Consider the following 19410-nt stretch of genomic DNA (forward strand, 5'->3'; position numbering starts at 1 on the left):
TTATGAAGCTTCAAAAAAGTTTTCTCAATATAGTTGCAAAAACATCTAAAAGCACCCTTGCTCTTATCTGTGCTGAATGTTTGAGAGGCTGCCAAAAAGTGTACTTTAAAAAATGTACTATAAGCCTTTAGAATTGAGGATGACTACTATACTTTCCTTGACAAGGAGATTTGAGTTCTTGTGTCAACAGTATTGGGCTCCTCGCAGTCAGCTGATATTAAACCTGTCAAGCAATTTTATTCTTTTCCAAATACTGAAAACTTCTTTAGTCTGTTATTTCTAAAGGAATATCTGAGGTGGTAACCAAGCTAGAGAGACATCATGGAGACAGGTAATCAAGTAGTATAAGAGTACAGATCTGCTTAACTTTTTTCAGGCTGTAGGTTTTATGGTTGAAAATTTATGGGCTAGCGTTCTATGATCTGCATACCTTCATTTCTTTGAATGTTGTACACAATAAGATGGAAATATTTAACTTGGAACATAGCTGAATCTTGCAGATGCAGAGGGCTTATTGGAACTTTGGTTGCACTGTGGCTGGCTGGTTTTGATGAAGACAATAAAAAATCTGCTCCAAATGCTACACTTACTCAGAGGCATTGCTTATTTAAACCTGCTCAGAGTTTGTGGTGAAAGGGGTGTTGTAAGACTTCAATGTCTCAATGAATGCTGTGTCTGAAGTCAAATCACATGGCAGGCCTAGTGTGAATTTTAGTGGTTAATGTAGGCAGCAGATAAATCAGCAGAGAGATTGGACATTTACTGTATGTTAATCTGATTGCTAAAGGCTGACAGTCCTGATAGCTTCACTAGAGTTGTGTTCGACATCTACAGAATACTCATATTTAGGATTTCAGCTAAAGTGAATGTTCTTTGCAACTTACATTTTAAAAAAATCAAGCAAGCTGGGGTTTTTTAAGCAGTAACTTTAATAACTCTCCTTCCTACACATTTTGTTTTTTGTTTATTCCTTGCAAGTTAGATCCTTTCATAAAATACGAAATGGAATTTGTATCCCTGACTCCAACTAATTCCTCTTGTTTTTCTGTCTTAGTGGATCGAGGGGTGCAGCTACAGTTAACTCAGTGAAGGAACCTTATTTAATTAGGATTTCTTATAGATTTCTTGATGGGATCAGTTTACTATAATTATAGGTTTCAGAGTAACAGCCGTGTTAGTCTGTATTCGCAAAAAGAAAAGGAGTCCTTGTGGCACCTTAGAGACTAACCAATTTATTTGAGCATGAGCTTTCGTGAGCTACAGCTCACTTCATCAGATGCAGTTTCCACGGTATGCATCTGATGAAGTGAGCTGTAGCTCACGAAAGCTCATGCTCAAATAAATTGGTTAGTCTCTAAGGTGCCACAAGGACTCCTTTTCTTTTTACTATAATTATGTCTTCTTTGGGTTCCCTATTCTTTCACTGTGACCAAATCTGTGAACATATCTGGGTTTCCTAAAGATTTACACTGGGAAAGGATTGGCACATGGATAATACGGTTGGTTGCAACCTCAATTCACAATAGGATGGCATCTGCTACCAGGAATGCACCTAGATTTCCTGTAATATAGCATTGCACTTGGATCCAGATCACTGTTAATAATACTTCTTCTTTCTGGAGACATGCACTAGAATGGGATTGGCCTTCAATGAACATGACTTTCAGTAAACTTATGCTGTGAAAAGACAAGCTCTTGTTCAGAGAAGTGATTTTTGGAGTTTGAGACAGGGACCAAATTACATAGCAATAACTCTTCCTCACCCATGTCATGTAGTGGCAAAACTGGCTGCTATGGCCCTCTAGTTCAGGACTCTCAGCTTTTCCACATGATTGTATCCCAAGGTTCACCTCCCTTAAAAACTACTTGCTTACAAAATCAGGCATAAAAATACAAAAATGTCACAGCACACCAGTAACGAAAAATTGCTTTTTCTCATTTTTACCATATAATTATAAAATCGACTGGTAAATATTGTACTTGCGTTTCGGTGTATGGAACAGTATAAACAAGTCACTGTATGAAATTTTAGTTTGTATTGACTTTGCTAGTGCTTTTTATGTAGCCTCTTGTAAAACTAGGCAAATATCTAGATGAGAACCACTGCTCTAGTTTGTCTCGTTTTTGAAATGTGCAGGCCTTCAATCTAGTGGAAGGATTAAACCTAGTCGGTAAAAAACCCCACCTCTGCTATCCTGCTATGCCTATCTGCCGGTAAGCCATGGCTCCTGCATTTTAAAGATGTGGAACAAATTGTGTGCTATTCATTGTAACTTCTTATCTTTGTTTTCTTGAAATGTACCTCAGTCATGTCTGAGATCTTTGTTTTGCATGCCCTTATATCTGTTTTCTTTCTCTACTTCTCTACTTCCTTCTCTATTTTTCCATTTCTCCTACTTCTCCCCTAAATCAGTCTTTCTCTTCCTTCTTTTCTAACTTTTACCTTTCTTTGAAGATAGGTTCCTGATCTTATGTATCTTCTGTAAACTTAGCCAATTTATGGGTGATTTAAAATAATTAAAAATAATCTCTCCCACAGACATCCATTTGTGCATTTAGCCACTCGCACATCCTCACTTCTATTCATCCTCCCATCCAAACTTGTAAAATCCAAAGAACTAGATGAAGTTAAAGTTCCCCACTGTCTCTCAGCCATCCCTCCTCATCCACAAACCTCTGACTATTGGGAAAGGGGAGAATACTGGGATTGCTCTTATTGGCAGTTTATCAGTTTAACGTTCTCTAACCTTTTTCTGTTCCACTAGTCTCACACTAGTCATCCTGGGCTATTACAAGGCTGGTATTTCCAATGTAGCCATCATCAACCCTCTGATTTGGGTCCATGTCCCCAGTAAATATCTCTTCAGCCCACCTCTACAGCTATTCATAGCTTTTCCAAGATGTGAATTTGACCTGAATTTTGATACTTCCATTGCTACCTGCAGTTTCACTCTGGGTTTGCCAAAGCTATGAATAGTAGCTGAAGGTTGTTTTTGCAATTATAAGAGCTTGAAATATATTACTTTAAAATGAAGGCATAGGTTATGCATAAGCTGGTGGCATTTGTCTGAGAGAGATTCCTATTTGCCCCAGACAGATGAATTTTTCAGGCTCTGGCAAAAGTGTGTTTCTCCGCTTCAGCTCTCATGAAGCATCTTAGGACTTGTTAAGTCACTACTTCTCTCTCCTTGCCATCTCATCCTTGGAGATTGTAGGGTCTGGTTACACCCACCTAAGCAAATCGGTCATTTTAGGAGATCACATCTCTTTATTATATGGGCTTCCAGAACCAGTAACAGGAGTACTGTTTGCTCATACAGGTGCTTTAGTCCAATTATGTGAAGGCACTTTGCAAACATGAACGTAAGCCTCCTCACCCCATGAGTTAGGTTTGCAGTACTACAATGATGGAAAACCTTAGGTGTGTGCTATCCTTATCTTGCACAGAGGGGAGGTGAGTTGTCCAGCCTCACGGCATGAGTTAGTGGAAGAACTGGGAATAGAATCCAAGAACCCTGTATAGCAGTGTCTCTTGTGTCAGTCCAACAAAAGAAGGTTGACATGAACTATTTTAATGGTACAGTGTGTCTGCACTGGCCATCGTGGCTGATGTAGACCTGTTTAGCATGTCCAGATATAGCACTCACTCCAACCACTGCAGTACTAATGCATCCTGAGTACCTAACCCATAGTTTCCAGCACAGGTTTGAAAAGTAAGGTTTTGTAGGAATGGCATTACGTGGCTGGAGAGGTGTTGTACCAAAAAAATTTTGAGATGTGAACTGTATAACATTTTTACTATATAAAATGTGTTTTGTCAGAGTAAATGTTCGAAGTATTGCCTAAACATGTTTTTTATTTGTTGAAACAAGAAAAGCCTTCAGTTTACGTGCATTTCACCTTGTAAAGCAAACTTGGTATGCATAAAATTACAGAAGCTTCAGTAGGTCAAAACAAAGTACAGTAGTTAAGAATATAGGAGATCATTGAAAGCTTGCAGGAGCATTGAGAGACTGTGCAAGCAGACCCAGTTGAAGCAGTAGCATCAGCACGTTTAGAACTTGTCAACTCTAAACTTCCTTTCTTAAAAACTTCCCACCATTGCTCTTGTGGCTGCAGTTCCACAGGTGATAGTGATAGCATAGAGACCCAGCCACTGAAATCTTAACCGCCATGTTGGCTAGACTTGCCCTGAGCAGGGTTCGGGGACCTAATGGTTTAAATGCTGGCAGCAGATCTAAACTAAAACTCCAAACTGGTGTAATCTATATTGGTGGTGGCAATGGAAGGGGATTTTTAAGAGAATTAATTGCAGGCAAAGCCTTTTTCTACACTATTACTATAGTGGTGCAGAGTTGACTCAGTATAAGATTCATGATGGTGAGTTATGTTCCAAGCAAATGTGGTTCCAACTGTGCATAAAACAGTTATGCACCCATTGCAAGCAATTTTGCATGTGGATATGAGGTGTGTGACGAGCTTATTATTGTATAAGGCTCTTTTGAACAGGGGAGCACATTTAACACCATGATCTGTGGGCATATTTCAAAATTCTAAAGCAATAAATTTAAAAAATAAAGTTGGTTTTAAATGCACACTTCCACAAAGCTCAGAAAGAGCTTCATATTTTAGTGCAAACTTTTACCTTTTATTGCCCTCAGCAAATCTGAAATGTTTAATTTATTAAAACACTTTAATTTATAAAACCAGTTAATAGGCTGGAAGTGAGTCAAAATGTCTTTAAAAAAACAAAAAGAGTCTGATAGTTTTGTCAACCTAGGAGGGCTGAGTTAAGACAAATGCTCAGGTGGCATGAGTCCTCATCATAGTGGACTCACAGTAAAGATTTTGATTTAAGTTGTGATGGTGGATGGTTGGTATTGGGGCACATTACCTGCTAGGATGAATAATTTCAGATAATTGACAAAATTTTATAGTCAAACAACAAAACTCTTGTTAACATTTTAATTAAGGTGACTCCTAGGAGAGCATTTATAGAAAGTAAGTCCTTCCAAATGAAACCATCCCCATTCTGGCCCACCATGTGGTGTTAAAGGCCTATCCATCTTAGGGCTATCTGCATGGGGAAACTAAGGGCTTGTCTACACTGGCACTTTACAGCGCTGCTACTTTCTTGCTCGGGGTGTGAAAAACACACACACACACACACCCGAACGCAGCAAGTTTCAGTGCTGTAAAGCACCAGTATAGACAGTAGTGACTTAAGGGTAGCTGTGCCCCTTGTGGAGGTGGTGTTTTTAGAGTGCTGGAAGAGTTCTTGTTATGGGAGAGTGCTGGGGGAGTTCTCTCCCAGCGCTCTGCTGCTACTACTCAAGCCACGTTAAAGCTCTTCAACATCAGATTCATTCAGGAGCAGTCAGTGTTTGTGACCCTTCACAAATGGCAAATATCAATCGATAGTTTTGTTGTAAAAACAACGGAAAGGCAGAAACTTGATAAAGTTGCAACCTTCTATGCTAGTAGATGTTGCTTTCAGCATAGCACAAAATGAGTATTTTAAAGAAATAATTGAAGCACTTTGCTCAGGATATACTCTTGAGAAATGACCCTGTAAATGAGTAGAAGCAGCCATAGAGGGGAGAAATGTGCACATACACAGTGCTATTAATTCTATATCTGAAAACAATATTGTGTCCAAGTTGCTCACAATAGCATCCAAAATTTCAGAGAAAAGTATGAAAAAGGAGGTATGTGACATTTTCTTATATAAAAGCATTGAAATGAAGAAGACAGTCTTCTCAGGAGCACTTCTCTTAGCTGTCTGATGTTTCAGTTTTCAGAGTGGTAGCCATGTTAGTCTGTATCAGCAAAAACAACTAGGAGGACTTGTGGCACCTTAGAGACTAACAGATTTATTTGGGCATAAGCTTCTGTGGGCTAAAACCCATTTCATCAGATGTGTTTCAGTGTTCAGTATGCTCTTTAAGCCCTGTGGATGAAGTAATACTAATACAGACCTGAAACACATTGTGGAAACTCCAAAAAAAAAAAAAAAAAAAAAAAAAAGGCAATGAAATGGTCTTTAGGCCTATGAGTGGTTGAGAAAATTTTTTTATGTCCCATTTTTTGGTGAAATCTAAGGAATACTGTGTGTTTGTATCCAGCTGCCATAAGAGTGTTGAAGAGGACTTTGGTCAAAATATAGCATCTATTTTATACAACAAGGGACTACAGAGAAGCACTAAACTTACACTGGGTGAGGTTTCAGTGGGACGTGACAAATTATAGCCTGATAACACTTCTTTCTCAGTCTCGGTGGAAATCTGGAAATCTAATTAATGGCAAAGAACTGGAACCATACAAGAAGAAAAGAAGGTATGGTCCTTCTTTATTATTTAGCTAACGTGATTGATCCCAAAGACAAAAGTCATAGTTGGGGCCCAGGAAAAGAAGAAGAAGTCTGAAATGTGATTAGAACAAAATCTTAAATTCTCTACTCTTTTTTTGCATTTAAAGTTGAAAATCCACATTTCTGTCTCCAGTCTGCTTTTGAAGGAGATTGTCATTGTTTATTCCATTAAATAGTGGGAAATTGTAGAAGTAAAATCACAAGACAAGACAGTTTAGTTCAGAATTTTTTCAATGTTTAGAAGACTTCCACTCTTGTCCAATAAGCTCAACATCTGTTGAGTGTATTTTAACACAATTGGTTTGGTTTGGGTGAAACTTCATTATAGGCTAGATCAGCGGTTCCCAAATTTTTTCCTGAAGTGACCCACTAACTGCATTTTCTTTTTAGTGACCCACTGTTACATATATGCACCTTCTGCCCTGGCACTGCAACCAGAATCCCAGCCCAGGGCGGAGGGCAGTTCCTTGGAGGGGGTGTTGTCTGAGTGAAAGCATGCCTTGCATTCACCCCACACAGCAGTGGTTTCTGTCCCATGGGGCTGGGGCTGGTTCCCCACTTCAGATGTTGTGACCTGAAGCAAAGGGTCACAGTGCTACTCAAGTTTGCCCAGCTGTCCTTCCATCACGACATTAGGTATAACTAATTAATAGACTGATTATGTTCAAATAAATTACAGCATTGCAAACTTTTAATTTTGGACAATGTATGTGTCTTATGTTTGAGGAATAAATATACATATGAAATGCAAGATATAGTGTGTGTTTTATCTCATTTCATAAAACCTTTGTAGGTTTTATCTATTTCACTGCTGTTTTCCATTATTTTGAGAGTTGTTTTGTTGGGCTATTAATTTATTATTCTGCACTTTCTTATGTAAAAAGTTGTTCAGCTGTAATTAATCTTCATGACCACTACAGATGTGGTTTTATGATTTTTTTGGGGAGGAAAGGGGGTCAAAATCTGAGGTCAAGTAATATGAAGGCTATTGGAAGTAGAGATTTTTATTGAATAGTTTTAGTTCTTGCACTTTTTAAATTGTCCGAGAAACTATTGGTAAAAAATATTAAAGTTGCATGATTAATTACTCAAATCATCAAATGCCAAAGTTGAGGTTACATGTGCAACTGTACCTCTGCCTTCTTGTGTGGATGCATTATGATAGTCTTTAGTTATGATCCAATGCTATTTCCCAAATACACTATATCAAATAAAATTGTAAAACTTTAGATAAGGCAATATCTTGTATTTTTTAATTTTGGTATCTTTACACTATTTTATTTGCCAAAATGATCTAGTATTTTTAGACTTCTAAAATGTTTTCTATCTTTAATGTATATGTTTTAATAATTTAATCAGCAGCCATTTACTATACCTTTTCTTTCAAACCATCAGTCTTTAGGTGCCATTTTGGAGATGAGGCAATTAGAGCAATAGTTTAGTGAAAAACTGGCTTGTATATACTAGTGTATTTCACTAGTGCTTTGTTGTAGTTACACGTTGTGTAAGAAAGTTTACTGTGTGCATGTCATAGAAATCATTTTAATCAATTCTCATGTTCAATATAGTTATACACAGTACTAGAAACTGTACATGTTCATATAATTAATATCATTAATGTATATTATTGTCGCCCCTATGAGCAGTAGTCAGGGACTAGGGCCTTTTGTGCTAGGAGCTGTACAAACGCAGAACAAAAAGACAGTCCCTTCCCCAAAGAGTTTACAAATGGATAAGGATCAGATTAAAGGTAGCATATGCAGCCATAACTGTAATTTTTGACGTGCATGCACATCAGGGTAACCTTAAGATTGTCAATATAATATTTGATGGAACTCCATGTATTTTAGAAGGAAAGAGAGAAAATAAATGTTATAATGTGGAAGTATGACACCATTAGAACATCCTATCCTATCCACCTGGCAAGGTCCTACTAAGAGTTAGCTCTCTGCTCTGAACATTAAAGAGTTTGCAGAGGAGAATCCATTATCTGCAAATTTTAGGTGTGCAGCTTTTATCTTAAGAGATTCATAAGGAAAGGGTCATTCCTCAATCCCTGCACATTTCATAGGATATTTAGCGGTCTGTGTTGGAAACATATACCTTTTTGTTTCCAGTTATTGATGTGCCATACTTCCACTGATTTATGTGGAAAACATTATTTGTATTATGTTAGCACCTATATGCCCCAACCTGAAATCATAGCCCCATTGTGCTAGGCACTACCCACAAAAAAAAAAGTAAGACTCCCTCCCCAAAGACCTTATAATCTAAATAGAATAGGCGAAGACCTGGTCTGTACTGGGATTTCAGCCAGTGGTGCAGCTACACCAGTACGGACACCTAGAATATACACAGTTTAGACTGATGTAACACAATTTGCACTGGCTCAGTTTTCTCTGTAATGACTGTAACTCTCTCAGCTGTAGAGTTGTTTGGGGAAAAAAATTGCAAGAGCATTTGGGAAATATTTTTTTTCACTCATTCTCAAAACCAGCTAATGCTTCTTTGCTAAAATAATAATAAATAGTATAATTAATCACTCTGGGGTAGGGAATGAACCTGGGACACTATCCCAAAAAGTGAGTTTCAGAAAATTTTGAGTGCCTGAAAAAGCAGGCAGAATAGAGAGTTCTGCAACTTCGCTGTAACAGCCTCTCCCACTATAACCAGCACAATTGTTTGTTATGATTGGTTAAAATCAGTTGACTCTGCAATTGGTACTAAATGGACTCGGGTTTGGTACTGCTTTAAAAGCATAAGTCTCTAAGCACAAATTTATAGTGGTTAAGGGTAATTGCATTTTTTTTCTCAAGCATCTTCCATTCTTTGCTTCCTGAAAGCAACTCAAGAAGCTAATTTAATTTACAGTCTAGTGGACTTTTTTTATTTTTGAGACTTCTTAGCCAGTGCTGAAATTATAATCAAAATGCCATTGGGAAATTGCAGTTTCATTGCTGACTTTGTCTGTTTTCCAGGAATTTGGATTAGTAGAGACGTACACTAGTTGTTTAAATAGTAGTCTGATTCTACATGTGCACCTAGACTTTATGGTTTAGAATGAACTATGGTGACACTCAGAGCTCAGTGATTCAGGAGCCAAATTAGCAATCAACATTACCCAAAAGAGCCATGTAGAGTGAATTAATTGTTTCATTTACTGTTTATATAAATATAATATAAAATTCTTATAGCAAAATGACTGACCAAGCATTCTACAATTGGTAGTAAAAGCATTCTGATTGGTTAATAATTAAATCACAGTGTTTTCATATTGTGCTGCAAGGAGCTGAAGGAGACATATTAAAGAGCCACTTGTGATTTGCGAGCCTTAGTCTGAGAATCTCTGGGCTAGAACTATTTCAAGGTAATTGGGCTACAGACATAGAAAAACTATCTAAGTGTATTATTGTGTTATCTAAAAATAACCCCAAAAGCAAAGAAAATTTTGTCTACATCATACAGCAAAGACTATGGGATTATAATATTTTAAAGAATCCTGCCAGAACATCCTCTTCAACTTTCTTCCATGTGAATTTATTGCTTGCAAAAAATTCCAGATCCATAGATTTGGAGATTCCCTTTAGTTACAGATCTGTAAGACGTTGTCCCCCAATTCTGACCTGAAGGTATAGTATAAGATCCTGACTTAATTAATGGAGAAGGCCTCCAGGTTTGCCAATCTTGTTTGTAGACTCCAGTTGCAGGACACTGATGCAAGGTATCTTTTTCTGAAATTGGAGATGTCCAGTCTGCTCCACTTTTCCGTGGGAATATTAAATATTTGCAGGCAAATGGCCAACTCCACATAGCGAATATGTTGCTTGCCAAATTGATTAAATAGGTGTCTGAGAGTTTTTAAGTATTGTCAAAAAGAAATAATGTGGAACCATTAGAGAGATGGCTGGAGACCTGAATCTTCACATTTGCTGTTGTAAATGTCATAATGCAAATGTTAAATTCACCTAATGGTCTTGTGTGCTAAGTCTCTGGAAGTCTTTTAGCTTCTTTAATTAAGGACAACTGCAGAGTGTGATAGTTCAGTGTTCGAAAAATCAAATTTGGAATATTTAGACTCCCTGGTTCTACAATTTCAAATACCAGCAGATTGACTTAGTCCTTTAACATGTTGAGGTGTTTTGGATGAGGCATATTTAAAAAAAAAAAAAAAAAAGACATTAAATATATAACATGCCACTTTTTATAAGAGTTTTCATTTGGTTTCTTTAGCCAAAACACACTCTTCTGCCCCAATCATGGTGTATGCTATATATTTATAACCTGGGACTTAGTGCACCTGCTGATTGCCAATATAACTAAAAAGAGTTAACTGGCCACTTTACCTTGAGTAGTCCCTTGAAGTGTGAGTTCAGTACTAATGCTAAACAATCTATTCTGTCCTGTATTAAGCTGTGAGACACTGAGTAAGGCCATGTCTACACTAGTAGGCTTACAGCAGCACAGCTGGACCACTTGTGTAGCCGCGGTGTGTCGATGGGAGAGAGCTCTCCTATCCACATAAAAAACCACCTAAATCGGCCCTGACATAGTGCTGTGCACAAGAGTGCTTATGCTAGCACAACTTATGTCACTCAGGAGTGCGTTCTTTCACACCCTTGAGCGACATAAGTTTTGCTAACATAAGTGGAAGTGTAGACATGGCCTGAGTTTCCCAGACCTGAAGAAGAGCTCTGTGGAAGCTCAAAAGCTTGTCTTTCTCACTAGCAGAAGTTGGTCAAATAAAAGATATTACCTCACCCGCCTTGTCTTTCTAATATCATGAGACCCACAGGGTTACAACACTGCATATTACAACTAAAAGACATTCACAATTCTTAACTGCTTCAGATTTCTAAAGCACAGGTAAAGTGGGATTGCTTAATAGTGGAATGAGGAAAAGGTAATAAGTCTTTTGAATTATACTTTCTACTGGTGTGGATTGTGAATTCTCATTGTGTGGATAAGAGATTCTCAAATGGCAAAATGCTGTTAGGAGAGGCTACTTACTTAAAAGTCAGAGTGGAACTTCTTAACATGACAAGATATAACTTGACCATATCCATTTCAAAACTTGTTGCTCTTTCTCTGTTTTTTTTTTTTGTTTTTTTTTGTTTTTTAATTGAAGCAGTAAGGAAAAAGCCTATCTTTCAGTCTGTCTGCACCAAAAATTTCTTATAGGGGGAGAGTGGGGAAAGGTTAAAAATAAAAAATTAAAATCTATTTTTACATTATCATGCTAGCGGTGAAATTTTTAGTAGGTCTCTTATTTAATGGATCACATCTGTAATCTGCATGTATCCCTTTAAAGTAGGCTGCTTGCATCAACTAGGGCTTTTTATTCTGCATTGTAAGCAAAATTTAGATTGCTTACTTTATAAATTCCATAACAAGGAAGCAGTTTTGTAAGTTTTATTTGTTCTGTGGGCCTATATGTAAAACTAATTCCTAATGTTTGTGTACTGTTAGTATGCGCTTTTCTGTAAAATCAGTTTTGGCCTGGGTTTTTGTGACCTTTTATTATTAAAGTTGGGGGCACTTATGCCACATTGGTGGAAGTGAAGTCCAACACAAATGAGGTTTAAAATAGACAAATTTAGTTTATTCTGCTTCCAACTCTGGAATACTGGAATACGTAAGACATTTTAATGAATAGTTTCTGAATCAAAGTAGGTACTGAGTTTAAAGACTAAGGCCTAGTCTTAAAACTTGTACCATCATAGCTGTGTCAGTAAGAGGTATGAAAAAACATCTGCTTGTGATATCTGTGCTGACAAAACTCTCAGTGAGATACAACTACTCCAACAATAGAGAGTTTCTGTCGGCATAGCTAATGCCATTTGCAGAGGTGCTGGTCCTATACCACAGAACTCCTTTCTGTTGCATATATTGTGTCTACACTAGGGGGCTACGTTGGCATAGGCTCTGCAGTATAGACATAGCCTGAGAGTCGGCTACTGGAGTCTTTCTTTCTCTGTCTCTCTTTCTTTGAATCAGTCCTCAAAACTGTGTGATGGAAGTTGGAGAGCTCCTGCAAGGAGTGTAGAGAATAGGACTTGAAAACTTCACTGTTCCTTATGGTGAGTACAGAGCTTTCCCAAGCAAATGCCACCAATTGTATACAATCTAAACTTTCATTTTAAAAAAGTAAGTTTCTAGCCTTCATGGTTGCAAAAATAATCTTCCAAGTGATAACTAAGTATAAACTCAGTGCAGTGCTGTCTTTCTATGTCTGCAGAGACCACTGCAATGACTCTATATAAATGCTTGTAGGTTTGCAAAGCTACAGCAAAGTGAAAGCCCACCAATATCTTTGGCAGTTAATCACTGCTGATATTGGGAACCCTATGGATAGCAGCACAACTGGTAAGAATTAGGTCAATGTCACTCCTGCCCCGGAGAGCTTCCCCCAGTGCTGTAAGTGGTTGTGGAGTGACGTAAAATGCGTCATCTTCCTGTCTTCCATGGGAGCCACGAGAAGTAATTCAGCGCACTTGTGTAGTAGGCAGCTAGTTGTTCACAGTGTATGTCGGTAGCTACACAACTATGTGGTGCATGGAGAACCATGCTAAGCAGGAATAATTTTCATCTGTAGATCACAAAATGTGTTACAAATGGGATAAGCATTATCTCCATTTTACAGATAGGGAAATTTGGCACAAAGGTAGGGTCACGTGGTGAGTCAGTGGCAGAGTTAAGAATAAAAGCCAGGTTTTCTCACTCTGTCTGGTCACTATTAACCACACTACTCTGAGGAGATGTAATTTAAAATCTATAGTCAGTAGCACTCTGTACATCCGACTCAGACTGGTCTTGATTTAAAACAGCTGATATTGAATCAAAGTTAGAACAAATAATTGTTTGAGTTCATTGCTGGGTAGATTTTTCTATTTTTAGCTGGCAGATAACATGAAGAAATGTGGTTTTTCATTAGAAGTAGCAAAGGCATTGTGTGAAATGCTGCTCCCACATAGATGCTTCCTCCACCTACACATTTGTCTGCAAGTCAAGATTTGGTGCACTTTTTGCTTCTGGGCTTTATGCCTTTAACTCTTGTAACCTCACTTTTTAGGTTTTTCCAGTGTAGTCTCTGAATACAAATTTCCTGCAGGTGCCTCATAACTATTCATTTTATATTCATAATAAAACTACTTCTGAGTTTGAATTCGGATGTACTTCATTTAAAGAGAGCCTGTGTTTCTCCCATCTGATAGGAAAAGCATTCTTTCAGAGTCTGAACAATTCATCAAGATATGAGACAGACTCTCGCTCATTAAGAATTCATTAAGAAGAATAGATTTTTTCTTGTCTTTTTTGTATTTTCAGAATTAAGATTTGTATATTGTGTCAGAAATTGCTAGTAAAAGTTATACTTCAGCACTATTTTATTTCAAACTTTTTAATCTTCTGATGCAATGCATTATTTGTATTGAGAATGTATTAAGTGTCCCTCTCTTTACCATCTCTGTGGCAGTTAATGAAATTTTGTTAGAAAGTTGTGGGTCCCTTGAGGATTGCAAATATTATATTCAAAGTGAAACTAGGTTACTGTTTCTGCAAAGTGCAGTGGTTTAAGACCAAACAGCTTTTGATACGTTCAGAATGTGTCCTTTTGCTTTTGAAGTGGTAATACATTCATGTAGAGTGGTTTTATTTTATAGAATGTTCCTAAAATGAGCAGAGGTGAAACAATTCTAATAAATATGAAGACAAAAATTCAATGAAAAGGTGATTTTGTTTTTTCTCTTGTTCACAGCAGCATGTTAAGCTATTTCAGGTGTTATATTATCAGTGATTATACACACTTCTAGTGTTAGCCATGTAACTTAGATCTGTTCAATGAGCTTACAAAATAACTAGGTATAGTTTTCTATATGGCATAAACACTGTTTGCTAGGTTTTATGACTAATTTTTAAAATTCTGTTGAGGGGAGAGACATAATGGTGGAATTAACACTTTGTTGTGTAGACCACTTTGTAAGTACCTCTTTGGGTCCATATTGCTTTGCAGTCTCTCATCTCCCTACACTATCTGTAGAATGCTTGTTTTTTATTCTGCAGATCATTGGTAATTGGTACCCTAGGAGAAGCACCACTGGTTTAATGAATTTGTTTACCATAAAAACTATTACTGAAGTCGTCCTTTTTCAAACACCTTAATTGAACTCTTTTTAAGGTTGTCGAATAGAGAAATGCAACATATACTTCCTTCTTTATATAAATTGCATTCAGCTGTGTCTGGAATGAAGTTGTCATATTTGTGGTTTGGAGAATGTTTTTATTAGTAACTCACAGTGCTAAGTGGAAAGAAGTGTGTAATGTACAGCTGTAATATACTATTCTTCCTACTTAAGTCATGTGTAGTTTTTTCTTATTGAAGTCAATTTAGTGCATGTGAATGGTGCTGAATTGTACCCAGAGGTGCTTTACTCTGTTGATGGGATGAGTATTGCATAGGAATAGCAGCATAAGTCTCACTACACAGTGTTGTTAAATCAAAGGTGCCTCAACTCTGAACTGGTGGAACAAACTTTAGAGGTGGACAGTTATGTAATAATATTCCCATAGAGGAAGTTCCTTCTTAACCCCAACAGTTTAGTGGTTGGCTTTTCTGGTTCTCCTAGCTCTCTGATTGCTGCTTCAAACTCTCTTGTTTGGTGATCTGTCATCCTCCCTTCTCCTTCCTATGTGCTTTGCCCAGGCCTCTATCCTTGGTTCCCTCCTTCTGCACCCTCTCTAGGTACTGTTGTCTGCAGGCATGACTTTTTGACTATCCCACATTTATGCTGATGGCTCAGATATACCCCTCTATCTCATCCATTCAATCCAGATTCTTGGTTTGTCTTTCTAATATTGCGCTGCTTGAAATGTCATTTCCTGAATGGGAAAAAAATCTTGAGGTTCTGATTACTAGTGGTAGAGATCACGTGGTATTTTTTGCAGGAGGAAGTAGGAGCTTTAACCCTGGTGTACTGGTCAAACTCCAACTTTGATAACTGCAGGTAAAATTTAGATGGATAGAAAGGGTTATTGTTTGGCTACTAGATTGGGGAGTGAGTAACCGTGGGACAGGGCACAAGCTGAGATAGAAGAGAATAGGTCCCTTAAATCAAATAGAGATTGTATGAACAATCTGTGAGGTGGAAACACAAACAACTGGACACACAATATCTTCCACTCTAATTTACTGCTGCAAGATGAAAATGTTTCACTGAGACTCTTCATGCACATGTACATTAATACAATGTCCTTTGGCACATAATCAGTTCCAGTTTGCATGCTACTACAACCTGGAGGGTAGAACAGGGAGGAGGCAGTTTAGAGATGCTTTCTCAGTTGTTCTACAGAACTTTCCTGTCTGGTTACCCATCTCATCCAGGCTGGCACATGTACAGAATTTTTCATGGCCTTTTTGATCTGAGTTTTTCTTGTTCTGCTGTAACTTTTTTTGCAGCACAGTGAAATTGTGTCCTTGGTGCTACTGGGAACCACAGTGAGTTTGTTGACTTACTTAAAAGTGACCTGTGAAAAGGAGAAAGAGGGTCTGTGCCTCTTTTTTGCTGCTTTATGATATATAGAGAAGATTTGAAAAGATTATCTGCCCTCCTCCCCATCAAAAATACTTCGTATTTATCTTTGATATATCAGGAATATTAAGTCTGCTATTCTCAAGTTTACAGGAAACTTTGTTTGCGAGTAGTCGTCTCAGATGAGTATTGCAAGACTTCTCAGCCCTTAATTGTGTGCTGAATCTTTAACAAAACTATATTGGAATGAAAATCACTTTTCTCAAGTAATGAGGTTTAATAACCAGAGAGATGCCATACTATCAGTTCTCTACCTTTCCATAGATCATCAGAAAACAGGGTAGAGCAGACTTCAATTTGTAATGTAAAAGATTTAAAAAAACAAAATTTGGGAGGGATTTTTAGGAAGGATATCATTCAGGATGCTTTTAGACATAAGTTTAATTAAAAAAAAAAAAAAAAAGATGGTGGGCACCCTTTTTTTTCTTTGCACCTGGCCTTTATCCCACATTATCCACTATAAGCTGGACCTACTAGTATGGTCCATTTTCATATTTTACAGTTTGATAATCTCTTATCTCTCCCGGAAGGTCTGTTGAGATCTGCACCGTTGCCAGTAATCAGTGGAAATAAGATTTTTTTTGTTTGGCAATTTGAAGAATAGACCACTAAGCGTAATGAATAATTAATAATTGGTATGGTAGATCTTGCTGGGCTCTGCCTAAATTGTACACCTGGAAAGAAAACAAGGAGCTTGGGGGATATATTTCTTCAATTATTTTTAAGAAACTGACTTAATTTTCTCTGTTCTTCTTTGTAGATAAAATGTTTGAAGATTGGTTGGTCGCTTTCTTCAGAAGAATATTTACTACAGCTCTGCTCTTGCCATAATACCAGAATTCTGTGATCCACACTTCAGTGCTAAACACCAGGAGAGAGAGAATCGTATTTTAGTCATTCTGTCTTGATGGAACAGGCATCATCTTGAAAGCCCATCATATTTCACAGCAGCTTATTTGATTTTTCTGGGATCAAAGGTGCTCAATGAATCAGGGCCCCTCCCCCCAATGAGTCAGACAGCCAATTCTGACCAACAGCTGGTTGAAAACAGTGCCGTGCATGTAGCAGGGATGGCGCAAGAGGAAAGCCGTCGTGGTCAAGTGCCACCCACGTTTTATCATGCTTCCAGTCAGGAACTTGATCTGTCCACCAAAGTGTACAAAAGAGAGTCAGGAAGCCCTTACTCTGTGTTGGTGGACAGCAAAATGAGTAAACCACATCTCCATGAAAGAGAGGAGCAGCCATATTTCAGGGAGAACAGATCAGTGGGAGAGGTCCGGGCTGTGAAAGAAGATAGAGAGAACTCTGACAACTCTGAGGAGGAAGAAGAGGAGGAAGATGAAGTGACTTACAAAAGGGAGCAGATTATAGTGGAGGTAAACCTTAACAACCAAACATTAAATGTATCAAAAGGGGAAAAGGGTGTCCCCTCCCAGTCCAAAGAGACTGCTGTTCTTAAGACCAGCAGTGAGGAAGAGGAGGGTGACAGTGGGGAAGAGGCCACTGAAGACAGTAATGATGATGAGGAAAATGAGAGGCAGAAGAAAAAAGAGAAAAGAGTGGAAAAAGTTAGTGTTACCCAAAGGAGAACAAGGAGAGCTGCATCTGCTGCAGCAGCCACAACTTCTCCTTCACCCAGAACTACAAGGGGCCGTAGAAAGAGTGTGGAGCCCCCCAAGCGTAAGAAGAAAGCTGCAAAGGAGCCCAAGGCACCTGTGCAGAAATCAAAGTGTGAAGAAAAGGAGACTTTGACCTGTGAAAAGTGCCCCAGGGTGTTTAACACACGCTGGTACCTGGAGAAGCACATGAACGTCACTCACAGGCGTATGCAGATCTGCGACAAGTGTGGGAAGAAATTTGTTCTAGAAAGTGAGCTGTCCCTTCACCAGCAAACAGACTGTGAAAAAAACATTCAGGTAGGTTAGTTCACCTGCTTGCCAGATTTCCACACCTTTCTGTTGTGCCCTGGATACGGCTAGTGGACACCTCAGAGAGGGAATTTTTTTTATGGAGACAAGGTCCTGACCGAGATCTGCCTCTACCTGTCAGCACTTCTTGGTGTCTGCCAAAGGAAATAGGGACCAGAGGGTGCCCCGTGTGCTGTTTTAGCAGAGTTCTTGCTAGGATTAATCTACACTGTGGGAAGATGCCAGACTACTTTTAAACAAATGCCAGATACAAGAATAATGGGTTGAAAACTTGTCTGCAGTGCACCACTTTGTACAAAATAGGACCTGATTTTTCAGAGGTGCTGACCCACCTGCAGCTTCCAGTAGCTTCAGTCAAAGTTTTGAATGTTTGGCACCCTTGAAAATCAGGGACATAATGTGTAAAGGTAAGATTTTGAGGGGAGAACAAAATGGTAACAAGTGTCAGGGAATCAGCAATGTGTAGAATGTTGGCTGACACAAGTGACCTAGAAAAATTGTAACACCTTCAAGATGTGAAAAGTGTTAATTTGTCATCTTTGCTTTCTGGATCACATTAAGATGATTCAAATTCTCTTGACATATTATTTACAATGGTGTTTGTATACATGTACATAGATATGTGGAAATCCTTCTAATAATGCAAAAGGTGAACCTGATCATAAACCTGCCCATTTCTGCAGTGCTGCAAAATCTGAATAAATAATAGATTAGCCTTTTGAATTTGCTGTTAGTAGGGAGATTTTTGTTGGACTGCATCTCACCAGAAGGTTTGTCACTTTTAGTTATATACACAACAGTGGAAATCTTTGCCATGAAAGAATCATTTTAAATAATTTAAATTATGGAATACAATTTCTGAGCTTTTGACTTATCTGTGACTTGTTTTCTGCTCTTAGGTATATATGTTATCTCATAACCATGGGCATTGTTGTTTTATCTGGTGATTTAGTCTTGCTTTGTTAAAGAAAACTTAACACAGTGCTGCATCCTAGTGGTGAAATAGGCCCACTGCCCCAGGGTAAAGCCCCTTGAATTCCATTTTAATTTAGTTGAAATGTTAAAAGGCAGAAGGGCAGTAAATTATTCCCACCCAATGAGTATCACCAAAAGAGGGCACTTTTTGAAAAGAATACGTACATTTGACTGAAACGTGACATAAGAATAGCCATACTGGGTCAGACCAAAGGTCCATCTAGCCCTATATCCCGTCTTCCGACAGTCAAGCAGAAGGCCCCATTTCAGCCCAGAACATTAAAACCTTTGGTTTCAGAGTAGCAGCCGTGTTAGTCTGTATCTGCAAAAAGAAAAGGAGTACTTGTGGCACCTTAGAGACTAACAAATTTATTTGAGCATAAACTTTTGTGAGCTTCAGTGAAGTGAGCTGTAGCTCACGAAAGCTTATGCTCAAATAAATTTGTTAATCTAAGGTGCCACAAGTACTCCTTTTGTTTTTGTCTTCCGACAGTGGCCAATGCCAGGTGCCCCATAGGGAATGAATTATCAAGTGATCCATTCCCTGTTGCTC

General features: G+C 38.2%; 1 protein-coding gene across 1 annotated transcript in view; it reads left to right on the plus strand.

The window, feature by feature from the left end:
• The window catches only part of ZNF652 (zinc finger protein 652), a 34258-nt gene that overhangs the window by 4625 nt on the left and 10223 nt on the right, over positions 1–19410 (plus strand). The window contains exon 2 of the mRNA XM_077806059.1: positions 16715–17870. Coding sequence (XP_077662185.1) covers positions 16962–17870 — 909 coding nt within the window. The 5' untranslated portion in view covers positions 16715–16961. The remainder of the gene's footprint in view (positions 1–16714; positions 17871–19410) is intronic.

Source organism: Eretmochelys imbricata, chromosome 27 (assembly GCF_965152235.1).
Source record: "Eretmochelys imbricata isolate rEreImb1 chromosome 27, rEreImb1.hap1, whole genome shotgun sequence".
NCBI lineage: Eukaryota > Metazoa > Chordata > Testudines > Cheloniidae > Eretmochelys > Eretmochelys imbricata.